The sequence below is a fragment of the Mesocricetus auratus genome, unplaced genomic scaffold (assembly GCF_017639785.1).
Source record: "Mesocricetus auratus isolate SY011 unplaced genomic scaffold, BCM_Maur_2.0 Super-Scaffold_100027, whole genome shotgun sequence".
NCBI lineage: Eukaryota > Metazoa > Chordata > Mammalia > Rodentia > Cricetidae > Mesocricetus > Mesocricetus auratus.
In genome coordinates this window covers 11,531,441-11,557,094 of record NW_024429208.1, presented here as the reverse complement: position 1 = coordinate 11,557,094, position 25,654 = coordinate 11,531,441, and the positions used below count along the sequence as shown (strand labels likewise).

The window sequence follows — 25,654 nt, the reverse complement described above, 5'->3', positions numbered from 1 at the left end:
AGTCGGAAATACCTTCTTACAAACAAGTGAACCAGCAAATTACAAATTCATATATTTTACTTCATAGAGGAAAAATGTAGGTTTTTATCCTGAGTTTATTCATGAGGAAAAGGCAAATATTCATACCAGATATCCTCGTTGCATAGTATATAGTAGAAAATACATATAATGGCCTTAGTGAAGTGTACTGCAGTACTTGTGTGTAAGAGAGAATATTATGTTTTATAACTTGGGTATTATCTATCCTTTTATTCATTAACATTGGTTTATTTTGGTTAGAGAAGTGGTGCATTTTGTTATATAAAATATGTATGAAATTTTTAATTTGCATTTCTACAGTTTTGTTCTTTTAAACCTTGAAATATTTTCTCCTAAACTATTTTTACTGTAGGTACAGGCATTCAAGCACAATTTTCATCATGTATGCCCTTTTTAAACTCTGGAACTGTTTCTTTTCTTTTATTATAATATCCAAAATATTTTTATTTCATTTTTTTCAGAAGCATAATTTCAATAACTTAATAGTCTTCATAATTTTCTTTGTAGGTGTGTCATAATTTAGTCTCATGCTATGTTAGTGAAAATCTGATTTCTTTTACAAGAATAGTTGGCAGCAGAATTCAGTGCCTGGGATGCGAGACCTCATTGTTGATTCATTTTGTGTCTAAATAATTTCCTGTTTATTGAAGAGAGGTCAAGGAGTGTCTTCATAGAGACACTCTCCCCGCAAGACCATGTTCATCTCAACTAGCTCATCCATTTTCTGAAACAGTTTTAAAATAAATTTCAGTTCCTGAGTTCCATTTCATTATTCTGTTCTCAGCCACAAAAGTACTTATTAAAACTTAGGAAGCTTCAGAAATGTCCCAGTGAGATAATACCTCTCACATTTTCAGATACAGAAGAAAAATAACATGTCTTGTACCTATGTGAATAAAAATACTTAAAAAAAACTACCGACATAAATTTCTCTGTTCCATGTGCTTTCTGAATTACAATGTTTAGAGAGTTTTAAATATTCTCATAGATTTTAAAATGATTTAACTGAGGCCATAATGAAATTAGTTTGTGTGCGTTATCAGATGTTTGGGCCTAAGTGCTATTTCTGGCTCTTCTAGTTATATAATTTTGAACATGTTGTTTAATTTCTTCAAGCCCCATTATCCTCACTGACAAAACAAAGACAATCAATGATCCTTAAGATTTTATTACAGAATTAAATGGAAATAGCACTTAGAAAGCATTTAACCCCCAAAGTTCCCAAGGTTGGTACAAAATTAATAGTAGTCACTGCCCCTGGTCATGTTCATGTATTTAAAAAAGGTTAAAAATGAAAACATTTTTATTGGAAAAATCATTTTGATCTCACTAACTTTGTTATTTGGGAACACCCTAAGATGTTTCTGTTTTGTAAACCTGTATCCTAGTATTTACATACAGCCAGTAAGGCCATTGTAGACAGAGTGGTGCCCTCCATTCCCAAGAGATCTCTGTGTCCAAATCTCTGAACTTCGTGAAGGTTTGAACTCCAGGGACTTCTCAGTTTTAGTGAATGAGAGACACGGAGCTAGATCTACAATATCTGGGTGTTAATACATATACAAAGGTCTTAGTAAGTGAGACAAAGAAGAAAGATGATCTGTGTTGACAAAACAACACTAGAAAGTCTCTAACCTAGATTTAAAGAAATAAAAGTGTTGGGAAGCAAAGAACTCACATAGCCTCTGGAAGCTCACAAAGTAAGACACTGGCAGATTAATTTAAGAAGAACTGTGATTTTTGCATAACACATATTTAATAAAATATGCAACCCTACCTGAGGCTTCCCAAATCGAATTCAATGCTGCTTACGTCTCAGTCAGCCTAGGGAGAGACTAGACTGACAGACTATAAAACAAAATATATTTTGTTACTAAAAGTTATAAGTTAATGTCTTTGACACTAATTTTATGGTAATTTGCTATAAATATACATGAAATGTATATGCTAGATAGATAATGGGTGCATAGATAGATGATAGATTGATAATTTATATATAAATAGGTAGCTTGATAATAGATATAGACATAAATAACAGATAAATGGTATACAGATAATAGATTGGAGATATATAGATTGGATAGGTAGATGATAGATAAATTGGCAATAGATTAGAGAAAAAGAAAAAGATAACCATTAATATAGAAGACTCACACTTCATGTAATATAATATTTATAATTTTCCAAAGAGGAAAAATGGTAATATGAACACAAATCCATAATTTAATTATTATCTAAAATATTACTCATCTAATTATGTTCTCAATATCATATCTGAAGTCATCAGCGTTGTAATTTTCTCAGGAAACCTGTTTAAAATACAATACTATATATTCTAGTAATCTGAATGTCTATGTCACAGGCAAGTAGTAGTGTATGTTTCTTCCCTTAACTCGGTGATTAACCTTTCAGTCAAACACATACATAAAATGCATGTTTTAGATACAAGCAATTAAAATCACGCAAAGGTTAATTAAATCAACATCAAAGCCAAATTAGAAAACTATTAAAATAAACTTTGAAATATTCAGCCTTTTTTTTTGCTGTCTGGCTACTGAAAACAAATACCACGGAAGACACAGCAGAGTATAAACCCACAGAGAAATGCTGAGCACTAAGGATCAGTGACTTTCTCATCTTATCCTACCTAGTAGTATACTTCCAAATACTCTGTAGGGGTAGCCTGTGTGAGCTAACCCTGACCACCTTTTCAGCTCCATAAGTCACTGTGACTATCACACTGGCTTGAGACTACAGAATATCAGGCCTTTCTATGAATCTCTGATCCATTTTATCAACACTTCTCTCATTTTATTTTATCTTTATTCATTATGTGATTGAAATCTGTCTTGCATAAATGATACAACATAGGGAAGAAAGGGATTTTTGCAAACGTTCAAGGAAATTTAAAGCAACTTGACTTAAATCAGAGTTACTTCCAAGTTTCTGCCTTAAACCTCAGAGTTGGCTGGAAAAAACAAAAAAGCACAGTTCTTACCACCAACATAGGTGAGGTATGGAAATCAAGGCACAATGCATGCTGTGTGCCCACAAGTAAAAGCATCCAAATGAAGGCATCCTGGTGATTCCACATGCAGGGGAACACTTTGATCTTTCACTATTGACCAACATCCACTTTATATTCTTCTATCAGACACATTGCATGTTCTTTGTGAATTCCTTATCAAATTCTTTCTAGGTGGATGGCGACCACCACCCCTTAGACACCAGGTACACACAGGACCCAAACTAGATAAATGAGGCGTGATGTCTCCAGTACATAAATCTCTGGTTTTCATCTAAGGAATAAAAAGAAAGAAGGGAAAGGATCATAAGGAAGAAGACAACAGAGTCTGCTGAGTTATTTTGAGATGGATAGATAGAAGGAAAATGCTGGACCAGGAAAATGGCTTCTTATTCTGAGTCTGGTTGTACGCCCCACTGTCTGAGAACCCAGAACTGAATACAGCTGGCAAAGTCAATGAAGACTGGCTAGGGAAAAATTGTCCACTTTCCTAAGAATTGAACAAGGATGCAAAACAATAAATGAGTAATACTTGCTTGGGAGCAAAATATCCATGATGTTTGAGTTTATCTATATTAAGACTCTTCTCTCAGCCCAAAATCGGAACATACGATGTTTACAACAATGAAATTCTTTAAGAGAAACAAGTCAGTGCCCTTATGTTTTTGTATGTATTTGTAAGCTTTTATTAACCATTGAAACTGGTTAATTACATCCTTTGATCAGTGCAATTTCAAAAAGTTTAGAAACGTACTCATGCACATAAACACACTGCAAAGACATTTAAACATCCCTCCCTCCTCTTCTAAATAACCCACACTTACATCTAAAAGCTGTATTATTACTTCTCTCAGTGAAGCAACAACTTCTCCCCTCTATAACATCTTCTGCATTCCTTTCTCTGGCAAGGTTAAGGATCTGGTTTTGCCCAAGGAAAGGCCTTCAGGGCTGTTCCTCAGGCTTCAGACACCAAACAGAGCAGTACCTCCCATGCAGTGAGGGCAATGTCATCTTTAGTTATCTGTTAGAAAATTGAGCAACTCCTATAACCAATACCCTGTAACTCTCCACTGTCTTTGAATACCAAAGTGGTTGTTCTGATTTCACCCTGACCTAGGAAACTACCATAAACCCTACTGACTTAGCTGTTTTTCCAGAGCATGAGAGTGATTATTAATATCCACACAGAAAAGTTAAAAATGTTCCAGCTTATGAGAATTTAAGTGAATGGAATTAAGACAAATAAACAAATGTCTTCTGTTGATTTTTATTCTCCATGGACTCCAGAGATGGCATTTTAAAAAGAAAAGAGCTAATAAAACAAAAAAATCAGCCAACAGAAACTCAACAGCATGAGGTAACTTTCTTCTGGAGCCCAGACATTGGACGTCAAGTTATTTACACCTCTGGAGTTCAGTTTTGCTTTATTTTGATTGATGGTGCCCTAGTTTTCCCTCTTGGGGTTAGAAAATTTTTTAAAGTATGTAACTTACTTTTTTTTACAGAATACTGCAATGAAGATGTTTTAGAATTTTAGAGAGTCTTAGAATTTTTGAGGTACTAACAATGTTAGATAGAGACTTTGAATATTTGAGACTGAGCTTTTAAAATGTTTAAATTTTTAAAGAGTGGAACCTTGACATGTTGAAATGTTTTTTATTGTCATATTTGTATTAACATGACATCTAGAGGACTACCAGAAATGAAAGCTTATGGCTTAACAGTGTTCATTTATTATGTTTGTTTGTCAAATTGACAAGGTGTAATATGTGCTGGTTGGGCTTTATATCGACTTGACACAAACATAGATGTTCCTGGAAAAGAGGACTCTTGACTGAAAACATGCTCCATAATATTAGGCTGCAGGCAAGTGTATAAACCATTTTTGATCAATTATTCATAAGGAAGATGCCGGCATACTGAGCATGGTACCACCCATGTGTGGTGGTCCTGTGATTATATATGAAAGCATGGTACCATCCCTGGGCTGGTGGTCCTGTGATTATATATGAAAGCATGGTACCATCCCTGGGCTGGTGGTCCTGGGGTATATAAGAAAGCACGGTACCAGCCCTGTGCACGGGGTCCTGGGGTATATAAAAACACAGGCTGAGGAAACCGTGAGGGGCAAGCCAGTAAGTAGTGATTCTCCATGGACTCTGCTTCAGTTCCTGCCTGCAGGTTCTTGCCCTGCTTTGTTCCTTCCCATCCTGACTTTCCTCAGTGGTGGGCAGTCATATGGAAGCATATGCCAATTAAACCCTTTCCTCCCCAAGGTACTTTTGGTCATGGTGATTTATCATAGCAATAGAAACCTAACTAAGACAAAGATGAACTTAATCTAAAGTGAGTTTTAACACAGAAATCCTAAAATGCCACAATTTAAATTCCCCTCATAAGTTAAAACCCATCAGTTTTCCCATTACTATGAATTGAATTGTTAAGGCTGATGGATCCTTGAAGCAGTATTTAAAGCTTAGTTTTATACCTGAAAATATAGTATAAAAGTTAGGTACATGTAACAACCTTGAGCCTCTTTTAAGAATTAATAGGAACACTACCATAGTTTTTCGTTTTGTTTTTTTATTTTAATTCTTGAGTGATGGCTTGATGGCTAAAGAACACTTCTCTTCCAGTGTACACAGGGACCCACAAGCACATATATATATATATATATATATATATATATATATATATATATATATATATATATATGCAGACAGACCAAGATGCACATAAATTATAATAAAGTGTTTGTAAGCTTTTGGGAAAATCCACATGTAATTTATACTTTCAACCCTGAATTATAGCTATGATTATAATTCCTGGTGTGTGCTGGAGGGTTTATGAGAAGAAAGGGAACCAACACCAACTGCCGAGTTCTAAATATTGCTGTTCGTTGTCTGATACTTTCATCCAGCAGCTGTGTGGGAGCTGAGCATCTGGACTTACTTTCAGAGACAGACAGACAGACAAGCAGGCAGGCAGGCAGGCAGACAGACAGACAGACAGACAGACAGACAGACAGACAGACAGACGTGCATGCACGCACGCACAAATGCCAGTGAAATTCAGTAGCTTCCTGCAGTTTTAAATTATTTAGAGTTTTTGTCAGCAGTTGTCAGATAATCTGACCAAAATGCATTTTATATGTGTATAAAATTTCAAAGCATTAAAACAAATATTAGCCGGTCGTTGGTGGCGCACGCCTTTAATCGCAGCACTCAGGAGGCAGAGGCAGGCGGATCTCTGTGAGTTCGAGGCCAGGCTGGACCGACAGCCTCCAAAAACCAAAAAAAATAAATAAATAAAAATTATTTTTTAAAAAATGGTTAACAGGTCTTGAATTCTAACAATCTTTCCTCTTGTAACAAATTGAAAACAAATCAAAATGTCATGGGTAAATTAGGAAATGAGAATAAAAAGGAGAGGGAGGAGACTCAGCTTTGCTCCTTTCTGCCTCTCCCAGGTCCTGGAAGCACAGGGATACCTAACCTTCTGACATTATAATATGACACTACCATCGTGGGTACCCCTCCTGCCCATAGCATGCAGCCCCAAAGGGAACCAAATCTCCAACATGAGAAACCTTAGGAGACAATCACACCCAACCCATAGCATCATCTGTCCCTTCATCTTCAAGTATCGCTTGTGTTTTGAGTTGTTCAGAAGCCATCTTACCTCAAAGCCCTCATGAGCTGGTTCCAGGCCACTGAACCGAAAGATATTCAATAGGAACAAGAAAGGATTTTATCTCAAACTTATTATTTATGTATGAATATGCATTGTGTTAATAAATGCACAAGTGAAAATTTTAATTCTCCAGATATTACTTAATCAAATATAGACACCATATGGAACTATGTAGCATGAATACAGTGCCAACTAAATTTCAGTAAGCCAGTGTCCAGTAACACCATAAAGGAAATATTTAGACAGCACATTTATTACTTCTTCGAAAAGGAAAATAATTTAAAATGGAAAGTAAATTACTATGGCATTTCAATTCAAATGGTGGCATCTTCAAAGAACATTTTCTTAGCACCAATTAGCCCTAGATTCAATGTCTAGCCCCTCAAAAATAAAATTAAGTAAAATTTTAATATTACCAGTAACATTCTTATCCATCTTCTCTTGATCTAGAATTAAGCATTACATGGGAATGGCCTTCTAACAAATTACATGCATGCCTTTATTTAAAAATATGGTAAGTATTACTCTAGTAATTTTATTCTAATGAAAAATCACCAACAAAGATTTATCTTTTTTCCAGGCAATACAGCTAAAGTGTACATTGAGATTCAGGATGAAAATGATCACCCCCCAGTGTTTCAAAAGAAATTCTACATTGGTGGTGTGTCTGAAGATGCAAGGATGTTTGCGTCTGTGCTCAGAGTGAAGGTATGAGAAAAGAAACCTGATATTAAACCACATTGAAAGCAAAGAACTGTGAGTTTTGCAGATAAGCTACAACCTCATCATTTGTGTTAATGGCACTGATACACAGGTTAAAAACACAAAATTCTTGTTTGTTTGTTGGGGTTTTGTTCTATTTCGTTATTGAGACAGGTTTCTTTGTGTAGCTGCAGTACTTGAGCTAGTTCTGTAGACCAAACTGACCTTAAACTCAGAGAGATCCACCTGTCTCTGTTTCCAGAGTGCTAGGATTAAAGGCTTGTGCCACCACTGTCCAGATAAAACCTCAAAATTCTTAAACTAGAGATTGCATTAGTGTTATTTCTGTTGTGCAACCTGATGAAAGCCATATAAGGAGAATGTGTTATTTTAGATATCAGTCCCAGGGAAGATAAACCCACCATGATGGGGAAGTCTTGGCAGCAGGAACAAAAGGTCCACCAACACATTGCATCAGCAGTTCAGAACCATTGAGTAGACAGGAAATGGGACCAAGTTATAACACCTCAAAGCCAATCCCAGTTACATGCTTCCTCCAGGAAGTCTCTACCTCCAAAAGGTTCCGTAACCTCCCCAAAAGGCACCTCCCTCTGGGAACCAAATCTTCAAACACATAAACCTGTGGGGAACATTTCGCATTCAAACAGGATATAAACATATAGATTTAATTACCCAAACTCAACACAGTCTATTTATATGAGGTGAACATGAAGCAACTTAGCGTGTTTATTTTTAATAAAAAATGGAGTCAAATTACTTACAATATTCCACATAAAACTTTACAGTATTTTCCCCACTATATATTTAATTTTATTTGTTTGTTTATTGTTGTTTATCATGTACTTGATGCTGTGGTGGAGGGGGGGTTACATCATATTCAGGAAAATCAGAGGTCATATTTCTGGAGTCATTTCTTCCCTTCCTCCTTTATCTGGGCTTGGGAGCTTGAACTCAGGTTGCCAGGTTTGAACTGCAAGAACCTTTACCTGCTAAGTCATCTCAACAGCCCTCTCAATGGGTTTTCATGCCTCTCTTGGGATCACTTCAAAATTACTCCACAGAATGAAATTTCTAGTGACAGATATGGAAACCATCAACTTATAATGAAAACTATTGCTTTCTTACAGTAACTTTTCAAATTTCAAGTGATGCCTAAATTAGCAAAAGATAATAGTCATGAACACTGCTAATTTGGTACTTTACTAAGGTTTTCTTTTTTTTTAAAAATCCCTTCCATGTTCAGAAAAAAAATGGCAAACTACTTCTATAATTCACAAAATGCTCACATTGAAGCTTTCAGTTTTTCTCTAATATCCACAAACGTATCTAGAGATGTTGTTAAGTGCTCTCAAATACTTTCAGTTGTGTTGTTACTGCACAATAGAATTTTTAATGCCTTTTTTCTCTTACTAGGGTAAGAATTAGATTCTTAGTTCACTGTAGATTATCAGTTAGAGTTGTTTTTCTGCGATCACCTTAACAACCATTTTAACATATATAACGTATAAATATATAGACTCATTTTGATCCTTGGCAAGCTCAGCTTTGGCATCCCTGCACTCTGCCCATTAGAAGTTGTCTTTCTTTCCCATGAGCAGGACCTCCTTGATTAGTTTTATGCTTCCATCTGCTTTCAGCACCCATCAAACACCTTCAGTTACAAAAAGGAATTTCAGCCAAGCCAACAATCATGTGTAAAAGCAATACTAAGGGGAGAGAGCAAACAATCCATTGCCTGTGAGTTCTGGGGGTGAGGGGTGGGGTCTAGAGAAGGGTGACATTAGAATGTGTGTGGGAAACATTGATTAGAGACCAAGTGCTTCATGGAAACCGGGGTTTGGTGGTGAGACGTGCCCCTGCAATGATCAGAAACCCAGGAATGGGATGACTGGACAGAGTGTAGGGATGGACAGACCTGACGAAGTCATCCAGTTAGGAGAACACACTGCTCTGAGGACCTAAAGGAAGGAACCATTTCAATTACTGAGAGAACACTGGCTTATTTCAGGGAGGACACAACAGATAACACTGGTGCAGAAGGGTAGATAGATCAGACCGGAGCGTGTATGGGACGCTCTAGTGCGGGACAGCAAGTGAATGCAAAAGTCAGAGGAACAGTGATAGGCAGAAGGACTGATGAGCCAATGGGAGAGCCTTTATTGGCCGACAGGGCTGCCGCTCTCAGCCTGGAATCGAGGAATCGTCTATTTCCCATATTAGCCAAGTAGACTTGAGTTAAAGAAGTTCTCAATTCATGCATGTGGTGGGAAAATATTGCTTAAAAGTAACACTGAATTGGTGCCTGCTCTCCTGGGAGGTTTGAGGGGGAAAAAAAGATAGTTTTAAACTGAGAAATCTCCCAGGATTATGATAGAGGCTTTTAAGCCACTTGCTGGCGCATATTAGAGTAATGCCGGATTTCATCGACTATGAATAAAAGTTATTATTTTCAACCTGCCATAAAACTCAAAATACTGAAAACTATACCTTTCAAAAGATTCTGCCAGTTAAAGGACAAGAGAGGAAAAAATGTCACACAAAATAGAACTGACAGTGTGAGATGGCGCTTTGAAACATCAAGAAAGAAAGCTGTACTGCCTCAGAGTACGCAGTGTGGACTCGAGCTGATACTTCAAAATATGCTGTGTGAAGAAGATAACACAGTCAGACAACTGATGGAATGAATTGCCCAGGATGCAGTGGAAAATATGGTAGTCCTGTGTCTGCTTTCCATTGGAGCATGTAATATGCTAACAGGCTTGCTAGGTGTGCATGCTTAAGAAGTGTTCTATTTTCCTACTGCGTGCTAAATACACAGAACTAGCTTCCTACCCTCCTTACCAAAAAAAGAAGACAATCTAAATAATGAGACAAAATGAAAGAAGGAGAAAGGGAGAAGCAGCAGTTAATTCTGCATGGACATAACATCTAACGTGATTTTACTGTAGGTTTCTACTACAATGAGTAGAAGAACACTACCATCTAAAGTAGAGGTAATGGCGTCTTTAATTTACTTGCCACCATGGGATAGTTTAGAGGGTGCATTTGGCTTTTACCTGTTTCACTTGTCTAATTTTATTCAGGTGTCTATCGTCTTAGGGTCCTATGTCTTGGGAGAGACTGGGTTTTAGAGAGGCTGAGTCTGCTCTGAAACCCGGCCAGCCAGACCCAAGCACACTTGTCCTTTTGTGAATGATGTCCTTGGGCATGACAGTCCCACCCATTTGCACATGTGTTGAGCAATAATCCAGCCTGCTGAAGAGATCATGAGACAGCATTTCACATGGGAATGGAGTCGTCCAAGTCATATTCAAACAATTCTTGGCTTGTGTTAGAAAGTCACAGAAAATAAAAACTAATCCAGCATGACCAGCATTCGCTGTGGTTTAAGGCTGACACACTTGTCACAAAGTGATTAGCCATATTGATTTCCACTGGCAACACGTAATCAGTCATTCCAATTACAGAGAGTGGGAGGGAAGACCAGATACTAATTTTTCTTTTCAGTTTTTAATCCAAGCCATTAGCATCGCTTAAAATCCTCACTCACTTTGGGATAGCTCAGTGGAGAGTGCTTACCCCATCTCCAGCACAAAGGTTAGATATATAACTTGAAGCATGATACTATTAGCCTTAATCAATGAAAACCAGGAGCAGCCACCAGTTACTTCCTGTTTTGTTCCTCAGTCCAAAAGGGCTGAGATCCTGTCTACACTGCACCTTAATAAATTCCTGTCTCTACCTCTCAAGGGCTGGGATTAAAGGCATGTGTCACCACCACCCAGCTTCTACAGCTAGCTCCACCCTCTGATCTCCGGGGAGGTTTATTCTTCAGAACACAAACACAGTATCACACAACAATAACTGGAGTAATTTAAGGCAATAACTCAAACAGGTATACACAACCATGCATATAACAATGTCAATATATAAAGATAAAAACTGGGAAAAATCCATATGCCTGTCTATGCATGAATGTATTAGCAGCTCTAGTCTACACATATGATGCAATATTATTCAAGTGAAATCTGGCATGTAGTATATCCTGGGTAAACACCGAAGATGTGATGTCCAGTGGAACAGAATAGACCTATAGGAGATGTGTTAACTGCTTATGTGTGGTACTGGTTTGTAAGATGAATAAATATATCACCTGGACACTGATATTGGGGTTCAAGCTTCAAACTAATATCAGAAAAGCAAAGCAGCTGGCCACTAGCTCTTGCCTCTATCTTAGGCTGAAAGGACTGGTCCATGACTCTTCACAAAGTCAAAGTCAGATCATCTAGAAGAGCTATAGGTACTCTTAAGCTCTGAGCCATCTTTCCAGCTTCATGTTAGGTATCTTATTTTAAGGAATGTATGCATTATTTTCTGTTGGCAGACAGAAGTGGAAATGTATACGGATTGGCATGTATGCTCATACTTAATAGTAGATGTTACAATGTTCTCCAAATAGTTAAACCTAATAACATACAATATTTGAACAGTACCTGAGCACCCTGGTTGTTCCAAAAAAAAGTATTTTCTGTATATCCTTGATATTTTAGCCATTTGGTAGACATATGGTGGTTTCTCTTGGTTTATTCTAATTCTTTCAAATTAATGCAGTTTAAATGCCTCTCTACATATCTAAAATGTATTAGTATTAATGTTGTAGGAGTAACACTAATGGAAAGATAACTGTGTAGAGGTCAGAGGACAACTTTTTGGAATTAGTCTTTCCTTCCACCTTTACATGGATTCTGGGACTCAAACTATTGTGGTCAGGAGAGTGGAGCCAGTGTCTTTACCCAGTGAGCTGCATCAGCACTCTTCCTTATATTTCAACAATATTGTATCCTTCAAACATGACAAATAGTTCTTCCGGGTTTATTGTTTTATGTTGGGTCTTATATCTTTTAGGATTTGGACTACATTGTTCCAGGCTCTTTTGGCTTCCGAAGTTTTATTGAGAAATCCGTGTCATTCTGACATGGTTTCCTTTATATAAACTTACTTTATTTTCTCCTGAAATTGTCAGTACACTTTCTTTGATATACCATGTGGATTTTCTTTTCCAGCCTAGCCTATTTGATGTTCCGTCTGCTTCTTGCATTTGTATGGCTGGGTCTTTATTAGTTTGGAAAAATTTTCTTCTATGATCTTGTTGAAGATCTGGTCTTTGATATTGACTTGGGATTCCTCTCCCTCTTCTATGCCTGTAATTGTCCTGTTTGGTTTTTTTTTTCATGGTGTCCTGCATTTCCTGTGTGCCTCCTCACCTGTGTGTGTGTGTGTGTGTGTGTGTGTGTGTGTGTGTGTGTGTGTGTGTGAATTTCTCATGTTCCTTGCTTATTTGGTTTGTAAGGTCTATTTTACCTTTGAAACCTGCTATTCTGTTTTCTGCTTGTAATGTTGAGTTTACTGGGTTTTTCAATTCCATCTACATTTCAGCTTGTCCTCTTTGATGTTTCTATCTCCTGATTGAATTCCATTCTCAAGCCTTGCATTGTCATCTTCATTTCCATCATCCTTAAATTTATGTTTTCTTAGTTACTACTCAGGCATTTATTTCCATATCCTCTGTCTTTTTTATTTCATTGGGCTGTTTCTTTGCATCTTCTTTCAACTCCTGAGGAGATTTATCGTTATTCTTTTAAATCCTGTATCCTAGAGTTCATCTAGATAATTGCATTTGCAAGCATGTCTACAGAACTGGTTGGTTTTAGAGAAAAGATACTGGCTTGATCTCTCATACCGTTGGTATTCCTGTGATAAGTCCTGGCATGTGCACTTCCTTCGTTGGTTCTGGGTTTGTTATGGTTAAAGCATGTTGATGAAGGAGAAAAGATGTCGGGAGGGTTGGTTCTATAGGTTGGAAATGCTTTGGGTGGAATAAAGCCAGGTGGACAGACCTGACTGGGTTGGTATTGAAGATGTGCTTCACGTTTCAAGCCTTGAGTGTGGAAGTAGATACGTCTGAGTACAAAGGCTGGATGGATATGGGAAAGTCCTGAGGTTTGGCAGTTAGGTGCAGAGGATCCTGGTCCAGGATTAGATCTCCTTCACAATGGAGTCCAGACTAGGTTGGTTCACTGGTTGTGAGTGCCAAACTAAGCTAGTGAACTGAGAGAAAAGGATGAATGAAGAAGGAGACTGGGGTACTCACCAGGCTAGATCCTGAAGGCAGACCAGGAAAGAAGTCTGAGTGTTGAGTGGGGTGGTCTAGCCCACACATAGATTTGTGAGTGATCACAGGAAGGGAAGGTGTTGGTAGAAGCCTAAAGTTCTGCCAGATATCAGGCAGGTCAGTCTGACTAAGCCAAGGCAACAATGTGGGTCCTATGCTATACGTCAGGGGATGTGGGAAGTCTGGGTACATTGTAGCATGGTAGAGGTAGCCAAGAAGGGACCTGTGGATGTTTTTAGGTAGTTCAGGTCCTTAGCTGTCAGGATAAGGCACAGGGAGTAAGACTCTTGGAAGGCTAGAGGTCATCTATGGCAAGGTGCCGGGGTACTGACTGTGGGACCCAGAGTTGATCTGGAGGATATGTAAAAATGAGGATTGGGTAGTAGGGGGTACCCACTAGGCTAGACTCTGAAGGAAGATGTGGGGAGTCTGGGGATAAAGGGGCAGAGGTGGCACAAAGGGACCTGTGGGTGGATGCAAAAAAGGGGGGTGTTTCTTGAAAAAGTTAAAATCTTTATCAAATGTTTCTAAAGCAGAAAATAGCATCAGTTTATAAATATTTAAGAGGCCTCTTACATCTTCCCTTATAGATGCATGGTTTTCACTTTTTAAAAAGACATTTAATTGTTATTGTTTTGTTTTCAGAGTATAGAAAGTTCTGAACAGCAGAAAAATTGTCCTTCGTGAACATAAAATAAATTATCCATAAAACTTGAAAACTAAAATAACCCTTTCAGTAATGAATCATGGTGTGATCTTTTTTGCCACCTCCTGTGCATATTAATTGTATGTTACATGAATAATCATCAAGGAAATTAGGACCATCTAATGAGAAAAAGCAGAAGTTTGCAGAAAACCCACATCTCACCTACGCTGATGAGTGGCTACTTAGCAGCAAATGCAATTAGAAAATTGAATTAGAGGCCCACAGCTCATCTATTGGGGTTGCATCACAGACAAGGTCATCCACAACTCATTTCCTTCCTCACTTAAGTCCTGCTTTGTCTTAAAAAGGAATTCACACTAGATTCCAACGGTGTGCATAGATGAGCAAATAATGAGCAGTATTTGTGTGTGTGTGTGTGTGTGCGCGCGCATGCACACACACGCACACATACGCACACATGTCTGTGTCTGTGTTTGGGTGTGTATATGTGCATGTGTTGGCGGCAATACATGTATGAGTATGTGGTAGCCAGAGGTTGACTTTGGTTGGCTTGCTCAGTTTCTCTCCACTTTATATTTTTAAAGACAGTATCTTACTGAAACTGAAGTCATCAATTAGGCTAAAATGTCTAGCCAGTGGATTCAAAGGATCCTCTTGTCTATGCCTCCCTCACACTGGGGTTACAAATGTGTGTGCCAGACCTGGCTTTTACATGGGAGTTTGGAGTCCAACTCAGGCTTCATATTCTGATGGCAAGTGCTTTGCCAACTAAACCACACACACCCACACTAATACCTAGACAGTAAATTTAATAAAATCTGTCAATCCATTACAAGAATTGTCTCACTGTGAAACACAGATCCTCGCAGTAATCTTCAGCCTGTCTCATAATTTTGTCGGCTCGGTTTATCAACAAACAGCATTTCTGGCTTGGAGTCAAGAGAAAGTTAGTTCTTCTTGATGTTTGGTTCTTTACTGCATCTTCTGTGGCTCAGGAATGGCTTCTTAGCCTGCAGGACTGAAAGAAACCTGTTAATGAAATGTTTAGACAAGTACAATATACTCTGCATCCTCAGATTACCTTACGTTTCCCCAGGTCTTCCTCAAATATCATCCAGGATCCCTTCCCTTTGTGTAGTACCACCCCTCAGCATCGAGTCACCCCAGCCATCATCAGGCCCAATCCCTGTGAATTTGGCTGGAGAATGTTTGAACACAGCAAGCTCATCAAAGGCAGTAAGATAGAAAACAGGTCAGCAAATCCTCTCTCTGTGGCAAATCAAAACAGTTAAAACTTGAGAATCGAAATTTACAATTGCAATAACCTGTCAGTGGATTTTTCCCTTAATTGACATGATGTGTCTATCTTTGTGTCTCCTAATGACTCTGAGGTCCATGTCCTCAGGAATGAGACTTCCCAAGTCCACTGGCTTCTTTGTATCATGGTTTTCCCGATTGATTCACTCTTAATTCTCATTTTTCTTTGACAGAGAGGTACATTGTTTAAAAGTCGTTCTAAGAGGAAAGTTTGTATTAGAAAACCCTATATTTTTTTAAAGTCAGAGAAATTTGAAATAAGTGATAACCCTCAAGGTTTTAGAAAATCTCAATCAAACAAACCTAAATCAGTGAGCAGAGCCAGTAAAGACCACAGCACAAAGTAATGAAATGGACCGAAAAGGGATCCAGAGCGAAGAGTTGCTACTCAAAAAAGATAAACAAGATTGGCAACTATTATCCAAACTAATCAAAGGTGAGAGAAGACCCAAAATACACAAATACAGATAAAGTAAGATATTAAAACAGACTGCTGGGAGATCCAGGGTATTATTAAGGCATACTATGAAAACATATAGTCTAATAAATTTTAAAATCTAGGAAAAAAGTTAATTTTCCAGACATATAAGCCTACCGGATTAAACAAAAAGCACAGAAAAAATACAAACACGTTCATAACAAGCATTGAGTTTGATCCCTAGGCTCTGGTGACTTCACAGCTGAGTTCTTCCAGACCTCAAAAAACAATTCTCCCCAATTAGTGCACAAAATAGAAATGGAAGGAACACACTGAATTCATTTCACATGGCCAGCATTACATGTATATCAAAATAAGGCAAGGACTTAACAATAAAAGAAAATAATAGGCTAACTCCCAAGGTGAACACTATTACAAAAACTCTATACTTGTAAACTGAATTCAATGATGTGTCAGAAATAGCTTTCCCCATGACCAAGTGAATTTCATGTAAGGGATAAAATGGTGGTCAATACAGGAAGTCAATTAATGTATAACATCATATTAGTAAACTCATGGACATAAACATTTTAGTAGATGCAGAAAGAAAAACTTTTAACAAAGTCCAGCATACCTCCATGATAAAAGCCTGGAAGAAATCAAGAACAGGAGGAACATGCCTCAACATAGTAAATGCTATATAGAGAAAACCTATAGCGAACATAACACTAAATAGGGAAAAGTTCAATGCATTTCCATTACAATTCGGAATGAGATAAGGCTGTCTACTTTCTAAGTATAATCCTTGAACTCTCAGCTAGAAAAATGAGAGGTCAAATTAGCTCTATTTGTGCACAATGTAATCTAATCCATAAAGACCCTCAAGGTCCTACTATTCAACACTTAGAACTGAAAAACACCTTCAGCAACGCAGCAAGAAACATAATCTGTATACAAAAGGAATATACTTTCTACATACCAATAATTAATATGCTTAGAAATCAGTCAGAAAACCTATCCTATTCATAATATCTTCAAAAATGGAAAACCTAGGAATAAACCTAGCCAAGGAAGGGATGACTTCTAATTATGATCTACATAATTAGTCAAAGCAAGTCCCATCAACATTTTATTGGAATTCGTCAAAGAAATAGGAAAAACACCCTAAAATGCATAACATACACAAAAGACCCCACAGAGCAAAGCAATCCTTAACTAAAAGATCAGTGCTGGGGATATGACAATACCTGATTTCATGTCACACCATGTAGTCAAAGTAACAAAGTGGGTCAGTGGTACAGAAGCAGACACACTTCTTAGAAAATATCAGTTTGTACCCAAAGACGTAAAACCCATTGTTACAGAAAAATACACTTACGTTGGTGCATATTTTTAAGTATATGCATTTATACACCCATACGTACAATGCCAGGAAGAAGGGAGGAGGAGAGGAGAGGGGTAGCACTCTGAAATATGACCAATTTAAATGAAGGACATTTTGAATAACCACTGCTTTGAATAAATGTGGTCTTTATATTAAAATGTTGTAAATTGTGTGATCCAAAGAGACAGATTTTAGTGTCCCATGTTCAGATATCCCCATTCCAGCCTGAAAATTGGATCTTCTTTACAATTAGTGTCACTTTCGTGACACTAAAGGCTTTTTTGGATATCATTAGCTTCAGAGCAACAATTTGGATTCATCATGTTTTTGAACGCTCACATTGATTTTTCCAAACTAAAAGGCTTATAAATTGAATTCTATTTGTCTCAGTGCATTCTTTCTTTCTGTAAAAGCCATGAAAAAGAAGTTTTTCTTTATGTAATAAGACTCTTTGTGTTATTTAATTTAATTGACAAGCAATAAATATCAAGAGAGTGAATTCACAGAAATTTAACTTTCAGACTGAATATTCAAACGCCTTCCTGTTCTCTTCCCTTAAATTTAAGAGCTGAAGTATAAGACAAATTCTCATCATATTCAAAATTACAGCAATTTTGCTTTTGTTTTTGTTTGTTTGTTTTTGAGATAGGATCTTCCTGTATAGTCCTGACTGACTTGAAACTCACTATGAAGGCCAAGCTGACCTCGAATTCACAAATATCCCCCTGCTTTGTCCTTCTCAGTGCTGAGACTGAAGATTATCTTTTAATGTTAGCTATGCTTTAAAATATGTACATTTATGCATTTAAGAGAAAAATGTTCTATACATCAATATGATACAAATTCACCAGCAATCAAATATATTCTGTTAAATAGTAGGAATTGAGCTATTTTATTTGCATTTGTAAATGATCTGGTGACTGTTTGTTGTTATTTTGTTTTCAAATTGATTGCTGGATATCAAATCTAGGACCTTAAGCTCTGAGGCAAGGACTCCACAATGAACTCTAGCCCACAGGTGACTGATTCACAAGATTCCTTTTTAGTAAAATCATAGCAGTTCCTTTCCATGTAAGAACTTTTGCTTTTCAACCAGCAAGCAACCTGACCTTATTAAAATACATCCATGAGTGAACTTTCTTTAGAAGTGCAAAATTGTCCTTCAACAACAGTTTAGTATTCAAGTCTCTAAACAGTGACACTTATCAAATGCAAAGAACAAATCAGGAGATTTTCATGATGTTCCCAAATTTAAGACATCACAAGAAAAGAATAATTAATATCTTTACCTGTGTGCTACACACTAAAAAACAAAGTAATCCAATGGAGACCTGTAATATTCTGATCCCACCTATATCAATCTTTCCTGATTCCCCATTAACAGGAGAGCCTAAACCCTAGGGTGTTACTTGACAAATTTCAAATAGCTAGTAATGATAACTAATAGAAATGAGCTTAAATCTGTCTATTCTAAATACTGGTATGCAATCCACTATAACATTCTTCTATACATATTTAAACAAAATACCACTTTACTAGAAAAAACATTACCACTAAATGCATGAATCAAAAAACTGAATGTGTAATATAGAGACATAATTATATTATTGTCATAAAATGGTAAGCAATGTACGTGCGTGCACACACACACACACATACAAGGCAAATGCAACTGGAGGCAACTCTCTTGGAGGGAGTAAAGGAAGCATTCAACTCTCCATCAATTTCCACCTCTCTCACCCTCCTCCCTCACCATTTATACTGTATTCGAGTTCCAGAATAACCATTACTTCTTTGACCTACTAAATAAGCTGTTTTGATAAAGTACAAAAATAAGTATTAAAAGTATCAAAATCAGAAACAGTATAGATTATTATAAAATATAAGTAATATGAAATGGGCTGGCCCACAGTATAGATTATTAGAAATACTTAAGTATTAAGCAATAAACTAGTTCCGGGTATTGAATTTGATGTAAGATTCAGTCTCTACTGTAAATAATCCCTATTGAGATGATTCATGGCTTTGGCTGAACTGTTGACATCTCTGTAGCACGTTGTGTCCCCTGGATCACTTCATCACGATAAAAGCATAAGAAATAAAAATAAAAATAGGCAAGAATTTGGGATAGTAAACTGGGGTCAGACTGATAATCATTTTCTTGTAAGTGGAGTGATTAAATATTTTAATTATTGAAAAAATAACAGGTAATACTTGATAAGAGCCTGGAATTGGGCCTCATAAGCTTGGCAGGGCGTGAGACAGCTAGAGGACTGTATAGTCAGAATTCAGAATTTTTAGGATGGACTGTTCCTTGGGAGTCAGGATTTGGGGCTGAACAGAGAAAGAGGATTCTGAGAAACAACTCGCAGCTCAATACAGAGATGCTGTGGTTTGAATGAGAAAATAATAAACAAACAATGGTATCTCGTGGCTCTGTTTTGAGAGAAGAAGAATCCTTTGGAAATGGAGGATTACAGGAAGCGGTGGGTTATTGGGGATGGACTTTGAAGTTGTGTAGCCAGTTCCCACTTCCTGACCAGCTTCCACTTCCTGTTCCCATAAGATGTGAAGAGGTGTGGAGTCCCACCGACATATCCCTCCTGCCTTCTCTGTTGTGATGGATTAGGTCCTCGTCCTCCCAGCTTGTGAGACTTTCTTCATCACTATGAAAACGTAACTAATATAAATGACCATGTACTCACTATGCAAGGAAAATATAGAAAAAGACCAAAGTATGACAAGGGGGCAAGAGACAAGCTGACTTTGGATCAGAGTGAGGCAATTCATTGTGACTAAGGAACAACCAGGAATGAGAATATATGAGTGAGATGTTTAACTTGTTTTTAGTGAGGAAGCAAAATCACTAATAATGTAGGGCTAGAGAGATGGCTCTGGGGTTAAGAACATTGGCTCCTCCTACAGAGGGCCTGGGTCAGTTCCCAGCACCTACATAGCAGCTCACAACTGCCTGTACCTCCAGCTCCAAGGGACCTGACAACTCTCACACAGACATACATGCGGGCAAAACACCAATCAGTGCTCATAAAACTAAATACATTATTTTTGAAAAGTAATGCTGAAGTAATGAAATAAATGGGAAACATCCACGAAAATCGATACATTTTTTACAAATAAACACTGACACTAGCCTCACCTTATCTCTCAAAAGGAAAACTCAAACTGTGGTTTTCTTCTTGTCTAAACGCCCATTGAATATCAAACGATTGGTTTTTTTTAAATCATTTTTATTTTAATTTTAAATAGCTTGTTTTACATGTCAATCCCAGTTCCCTCTCCCTCCTCTCCTCCCGCACTCCCCTTCCCCCACACCCTCCCACCCTATTGCCAAATCCTTCCACATAGGGGATATCTAGAGTCTGTCATTTCACTCTGGGTAGGGTCCAGGCACTCCCCTAAGAGTCCAGGCTGAGAGAGCATCCCTCTTTGTGCTATAGGCACACGAAGACTGTTTGTATACCAGGGATAGACACTGATTCACAGCTCAGGGCCCCATAGGTTGCCCAGGCCTTCTCGCTGACACTCACATTTAGGGGGTCCAGATCAGTCCCATGCTGGCCTCCCCTCTGTCGGTCTGGGGTCCAAGAGCTCTCCCCTGTTCAGATCAGCTGTCTCTGCTGGTTTTGCCAGCCCATTCTTTGACAATTTGCTCATCACTCCTCTCTCTCTGTCACTGGGTTCCTTGGGTTCAGTTCAGTGATTAATTGTGTGTTTGCCTCTGCTTCCATCAGTCACAGGATGAAGGCTCCCGGATGGTTATAGACATCAAGTTCATTATCAGGAATGGGCATTCGAGGTGGTCTCTCCACCATTGCTTAGCTTGCCAATTGGTGTTATCCCTTTAGATCACTCGAGGTCACTGAATAGATCAGTCTCCTTGGTATTTCTTTATCCATGTTTTATCAGATGCTAGGCACATTGATTGGAAGGACTTTAAAAAATGAAAGTTTCTTCGTGTTTTCTAAAAATACAAAAGTAAAGTTAAAGTATTACTCAGAAGCCAATGCTCAGTTCTTTTTTGCCTCTAATAATCACAGTTGGACACCCACATCAGTGGGTGAATGTGAGGCATGAGTTGTGGGTCCTACGTTCTAAATCACTTTTGTTATATCTCAGGAAAAGCAAGATTTCTGTGCTGCTAAAGTCTGAAATGGGTCTAATTGAGAAGCTGAAGTTGAAGCCCCATTATTGAACTTTAATAGGTTTGGAGGTTCTTAGGACATCACTAATTATTTTACTAATATTTCTGCATCCATGGTATTCATTTAGGCACCAGAGGGGAACGGTTACTAAGGCTATTAGAAAATGAATGTTGCACCTATTCCCTGTATGATAGAGGCAATTATTTGGTGATTGTCTCTTAATGCTGGGTACCTGTACACATTAAAAATTCCAGATGAGGTCTTAGAAATGGGTAACATACATAAGTGGTTGCCGGTGTCCGAGTTTTCATTATAAAATATAATTAAAGCAAGTAGAATTATAATATCCAAGTTTGGCTTCTTTCCAAGCAGCTGCAGACATAACTTCCATATTTTCACCAACAGATAACATAAAAAGTCAGTAAATCTAATCATCAGGCTCACCTCTTCTTGGTAACTATGCCATGAACCTGGTACAATCTTTTTAGTATAAAGAAACAGATTAAGTAGCATTACGTTAACTCTTTAAGGAAATATGATTCATGTTGAATTTTTGGATGAGTCAATTGTAGTTTGTAGGCATTAATTTAGTCAAGATTATTAGCTGATCTCTTTTTATGACCTAATAAATGATGAAACAAGTTTATGGTTTTTATTTATATATCTGTGCCTTTATGGAAATACGTATTAATTTTCTCCAATTTTAAGAAAGTAGTCCTTTTTGTATTTGTAACAGTTTATAATATTTTTTAAAATTTTAACTTACAATGATACCTTATGGAATGGCTTATTTTCCATTTCTGAAAGATATGTTGTCTTCAGCTACTTTTCATTCTTTATATGGCTTTTAAACACCATTAATTAGATAAGCTAGTGGCATGTTCCTTGAATCTAGCATTTGAGAGGCAGAGGTGGGAGGGTCTCTATGAGCTTAGGCCAGCCTAGACTACATAGTGAGTTCCAGGACAGCCAGAGCTAGCTAGTGAGACACTGTCTCAAATAAATAAATTTAATATCTGTTTCATAATCTGAGTCTACTTATTCAAGTATCTAAAGTCTTCCTAGTTATAGATTTCACTTTTAACTCTACATCCTCATACTATTTTTTCTTCTTTCAGATTTATTTTAATCTCTCTTGAACTCTTATTTGCTAGAGTATGTGAGGTGTATTTTGAAGTGAGATTCTTTTAAAAGGGCTCATTCAGTCAGAATCCTAAGCCATGCTTCATCGAGCATCATTGGTCTTAAATCCCAAGGCTTTGGTTTGCCAATCAAGTCAGGCAGAGTCCAGGGTCATGGGGCCTTAAAATTTCCATTATTTTCTCTTGACTAGGGAAAAAAAGAGTAGTGTACGAACAAGGACTGCAAACCGACATGGGGATGCATTTGATTATAGGATCACAGAGAGAATTTGACTAACTGTCGTCGGTGTTAGGGTTTAAGCTGGGCAACTCTCACGGCAGTTTTGTAGTGATGGCAGAATGAGGCTGGCAAAAAGAGAGGAAGAGTCTTCATTTATAGTGAGATTTCCACTTTCTGGGAAGGGAATCATACTAAATTCTCTTCCATAAGCACACCTTGCTACCTGATCTCCCAGTAACTCATAATAAAGGAGGAAGGAAGAAAAGAGGAGGACATCTAAGCAGAAACTACCATTAACATTAAGGTTTTACATTCTTTCCCAGGCATGTAGACATACATCTATATTCATAGCACCTGAGGTGGACCCTTAGGATGGCAAGTCCAATGACTGCCTAGACCATATAATGTGGCACTATAAAACAAAACAAACAAAAACTGAATATAATAAAATATCAAGTAAATAATAAGATTTACACAGTGTATTAGAGTTTTCACTTATCCATTCTGGCATTTATAACTAACAGATTTACATGGAAGATAAATTCTTTCTTATAGGCCTGAGTCATTAGCAATTTTTACCCATCAGCAGATTCACTAAGGCTGTATCCCTGGTTCCTAGAGGCCTGGGTCATTAGCGATTTTTATGCATCAGCAGATTCACAAGGACTACATCCCTGGCTCCTGGAGAGCTGTCTTTGTACTACATCTTTACATGGCCGGAATGAATACAAGAGATCTTAGAACCTCCTATGAGGCTCTACTCTCGTGAACCAATCACTATCCAAAGGTCAGCTTCCATACACCACATCATAGGGGTACTTTTCAACAGCTTTGAAAAAAGCATATGCACTTAGTTTCTGCTGTGTATGTTTATCACTTCTTTCCATCTCCTTCTTGCATGCAGGAAAAATTCTTAGGATGGTTCATCTTTCATTTCCTGTTCTTTTCAGTGAGTTTTTAAAATTCCTGGTATCCTGACATGTCGAATAGAGTGAGACCCACCCTGCTGCGCTACCAGCCACCTGTTCAGTTATCAATAATTTGCTGATCTCTCTGGTCTCCATCGATCTCCTGTGAATTAACAATGGGCTGTTAGTGATACTGTGTGGAGGTGTCACACAGCCCTAAAGACTGTAAATGGTGGGCAAATGTTAGCTGACAGCGAATTGTGCAGTAGCGTTATACATACACTGGCTCTTCAAGAGCACAGGCTGGTAGATCTGACCCTGAGCTCCACCTGAAGTCTGACTTGGGATAGTTGCTCTCACCGAAGAGGCTCATATGTTGCGAATAATTATTTTCAGGTGTGTTACATTTGTTTATGTTGTAGAACATTTGTTTCAATGGTGCAAGCTTATGTAGCATTCTTTTATGTTGCATTTGTTTAATTCTGCGAAGCTGTGTTATCTTTGCCTAAAACACCTGATTGGTGTAACAAAGAGCTTAACGGCCAATAGCCAGGCAGGAGAAAGGATAGGTGGGGCCAGCAGGTCAAGAGAATAAATAGGAGAAATCTGGGCAGACAGGAGGAAGGAGCAAGATAGAACAAGGAGTGGAGGACACCACAGGCCAACCCCACCCAGCCAGGCACCGAATAAGAGAAAGGTAAAAGCCCAGAGACAAAAGGTAGTTGTGATAATTTAAGTTAAAGGAAGCTGGCTAGAAATAAGCCAAGCTAAGGCCCGGCATTCATAAGTATTAATATGTCTCCATGTGTATCTATTTGGGTGCTGGGTGGCAGGCTCAATAAAGGAGCAAGGGAGTCAAAAGAGTAGAAAAACCGACACCACTCAGGTCTGCCTGTGTTTCAAGGATAAAGTGGAGGCAAGGAATAGTAGAAAGAAATGGCAGAGAACTGAACCGTGAAAACAGTGGTGTGGTTAGCACTGGAGTAAAAGTTTCACTTTGTCTTAATGGGAAAGACAAATACGTTTTTATAGTTTTAAGAGGAAAAGGTTGAAATGGCAGGGTAATGATAGCACGTTCCATATGAGAACTGGGGATCCTCGTGAATGTGCCTTTGCTGGGGGAGGCAGGTCAGCTGTTCCTCTAAGATTCTAAGAACTGACAGATGGTGGTACACTGGTAAAGATATTTTGCTTCTAAGGGGAACAGCTGAGAAATGTCACACTTGATATCCTGAAATTTCATGTAAATTAGAATGTGTGCATCTCTAGAGGAGACTGAAGATGACATACATTGACAAATGGGCTGAATTATTAATGTGCAGCATCACTGTTTACAGAAACGATTTTCCAAATGGAGCAAAAGCCCAGTTAGGAACTCAGACTGAGAGCTTATGGTCATGCTGTTTTTCCTGGTTGTTTAATCTCTCCATCTTCAGTCTCAAGTTATCAGGTATAAACCCACAGCTCAATAGATCCAAGGTACAAAGTCTAGATAACCAGAGTGTGACTTCAACAGAGCAGAATTGGACGGGAACTCAAAGCCCAGTGTCTCCAGGGAGAGGCAAATGTGAAAATTCTCTAGCATCAGAGATCTAAGTGTGATGAGGGCACCATGGTCAGAAATGTACACATTGAGGTTTTATCTTCCTGAGACAGAGCATTTCCCCCAGGGCCGGTGCCTCCGTGAGATTTAACACTAGAGCAACTCTCAGGCAGCAAACTGCTCTAGGAGTGTCTAGGCTGAGAATTGAAGATAAATTGCCAAGTATGCCATCTACATGAA

General features: G+C 38.0%; 1 protein-coding gene across 12 annotated transcripts in view; it reads left to right on the top strand.

Moving 5' to 3' along the window:
* The window catches only part of Pcdh15 (protocadherin related 15), a 1,295,283-nt gene that overhangs the window by 1,210,429 nt on the left and 59,200 nt on the right, over positions 1 to 25,654 (top strand). For all 12 annotated transcript variants that reach the window (XR_005871270.1, XM_040732073.1, XM_040732072.1 and 9 more), the window contains one exon: positions 7,338 to 7,465. Coding sequence is in view for 11 of the 12 variants with exons in the window: in XM_040732073.1 (XP_040588007.1) it covers positions 7,338 to 7,465 (128 nt within the window). In the remaining variant the exon portion in view is untranslated. The remainder of the gene's footprint in view (positions 1 to 7,337; positions 7,466 to 25,654) is intronic.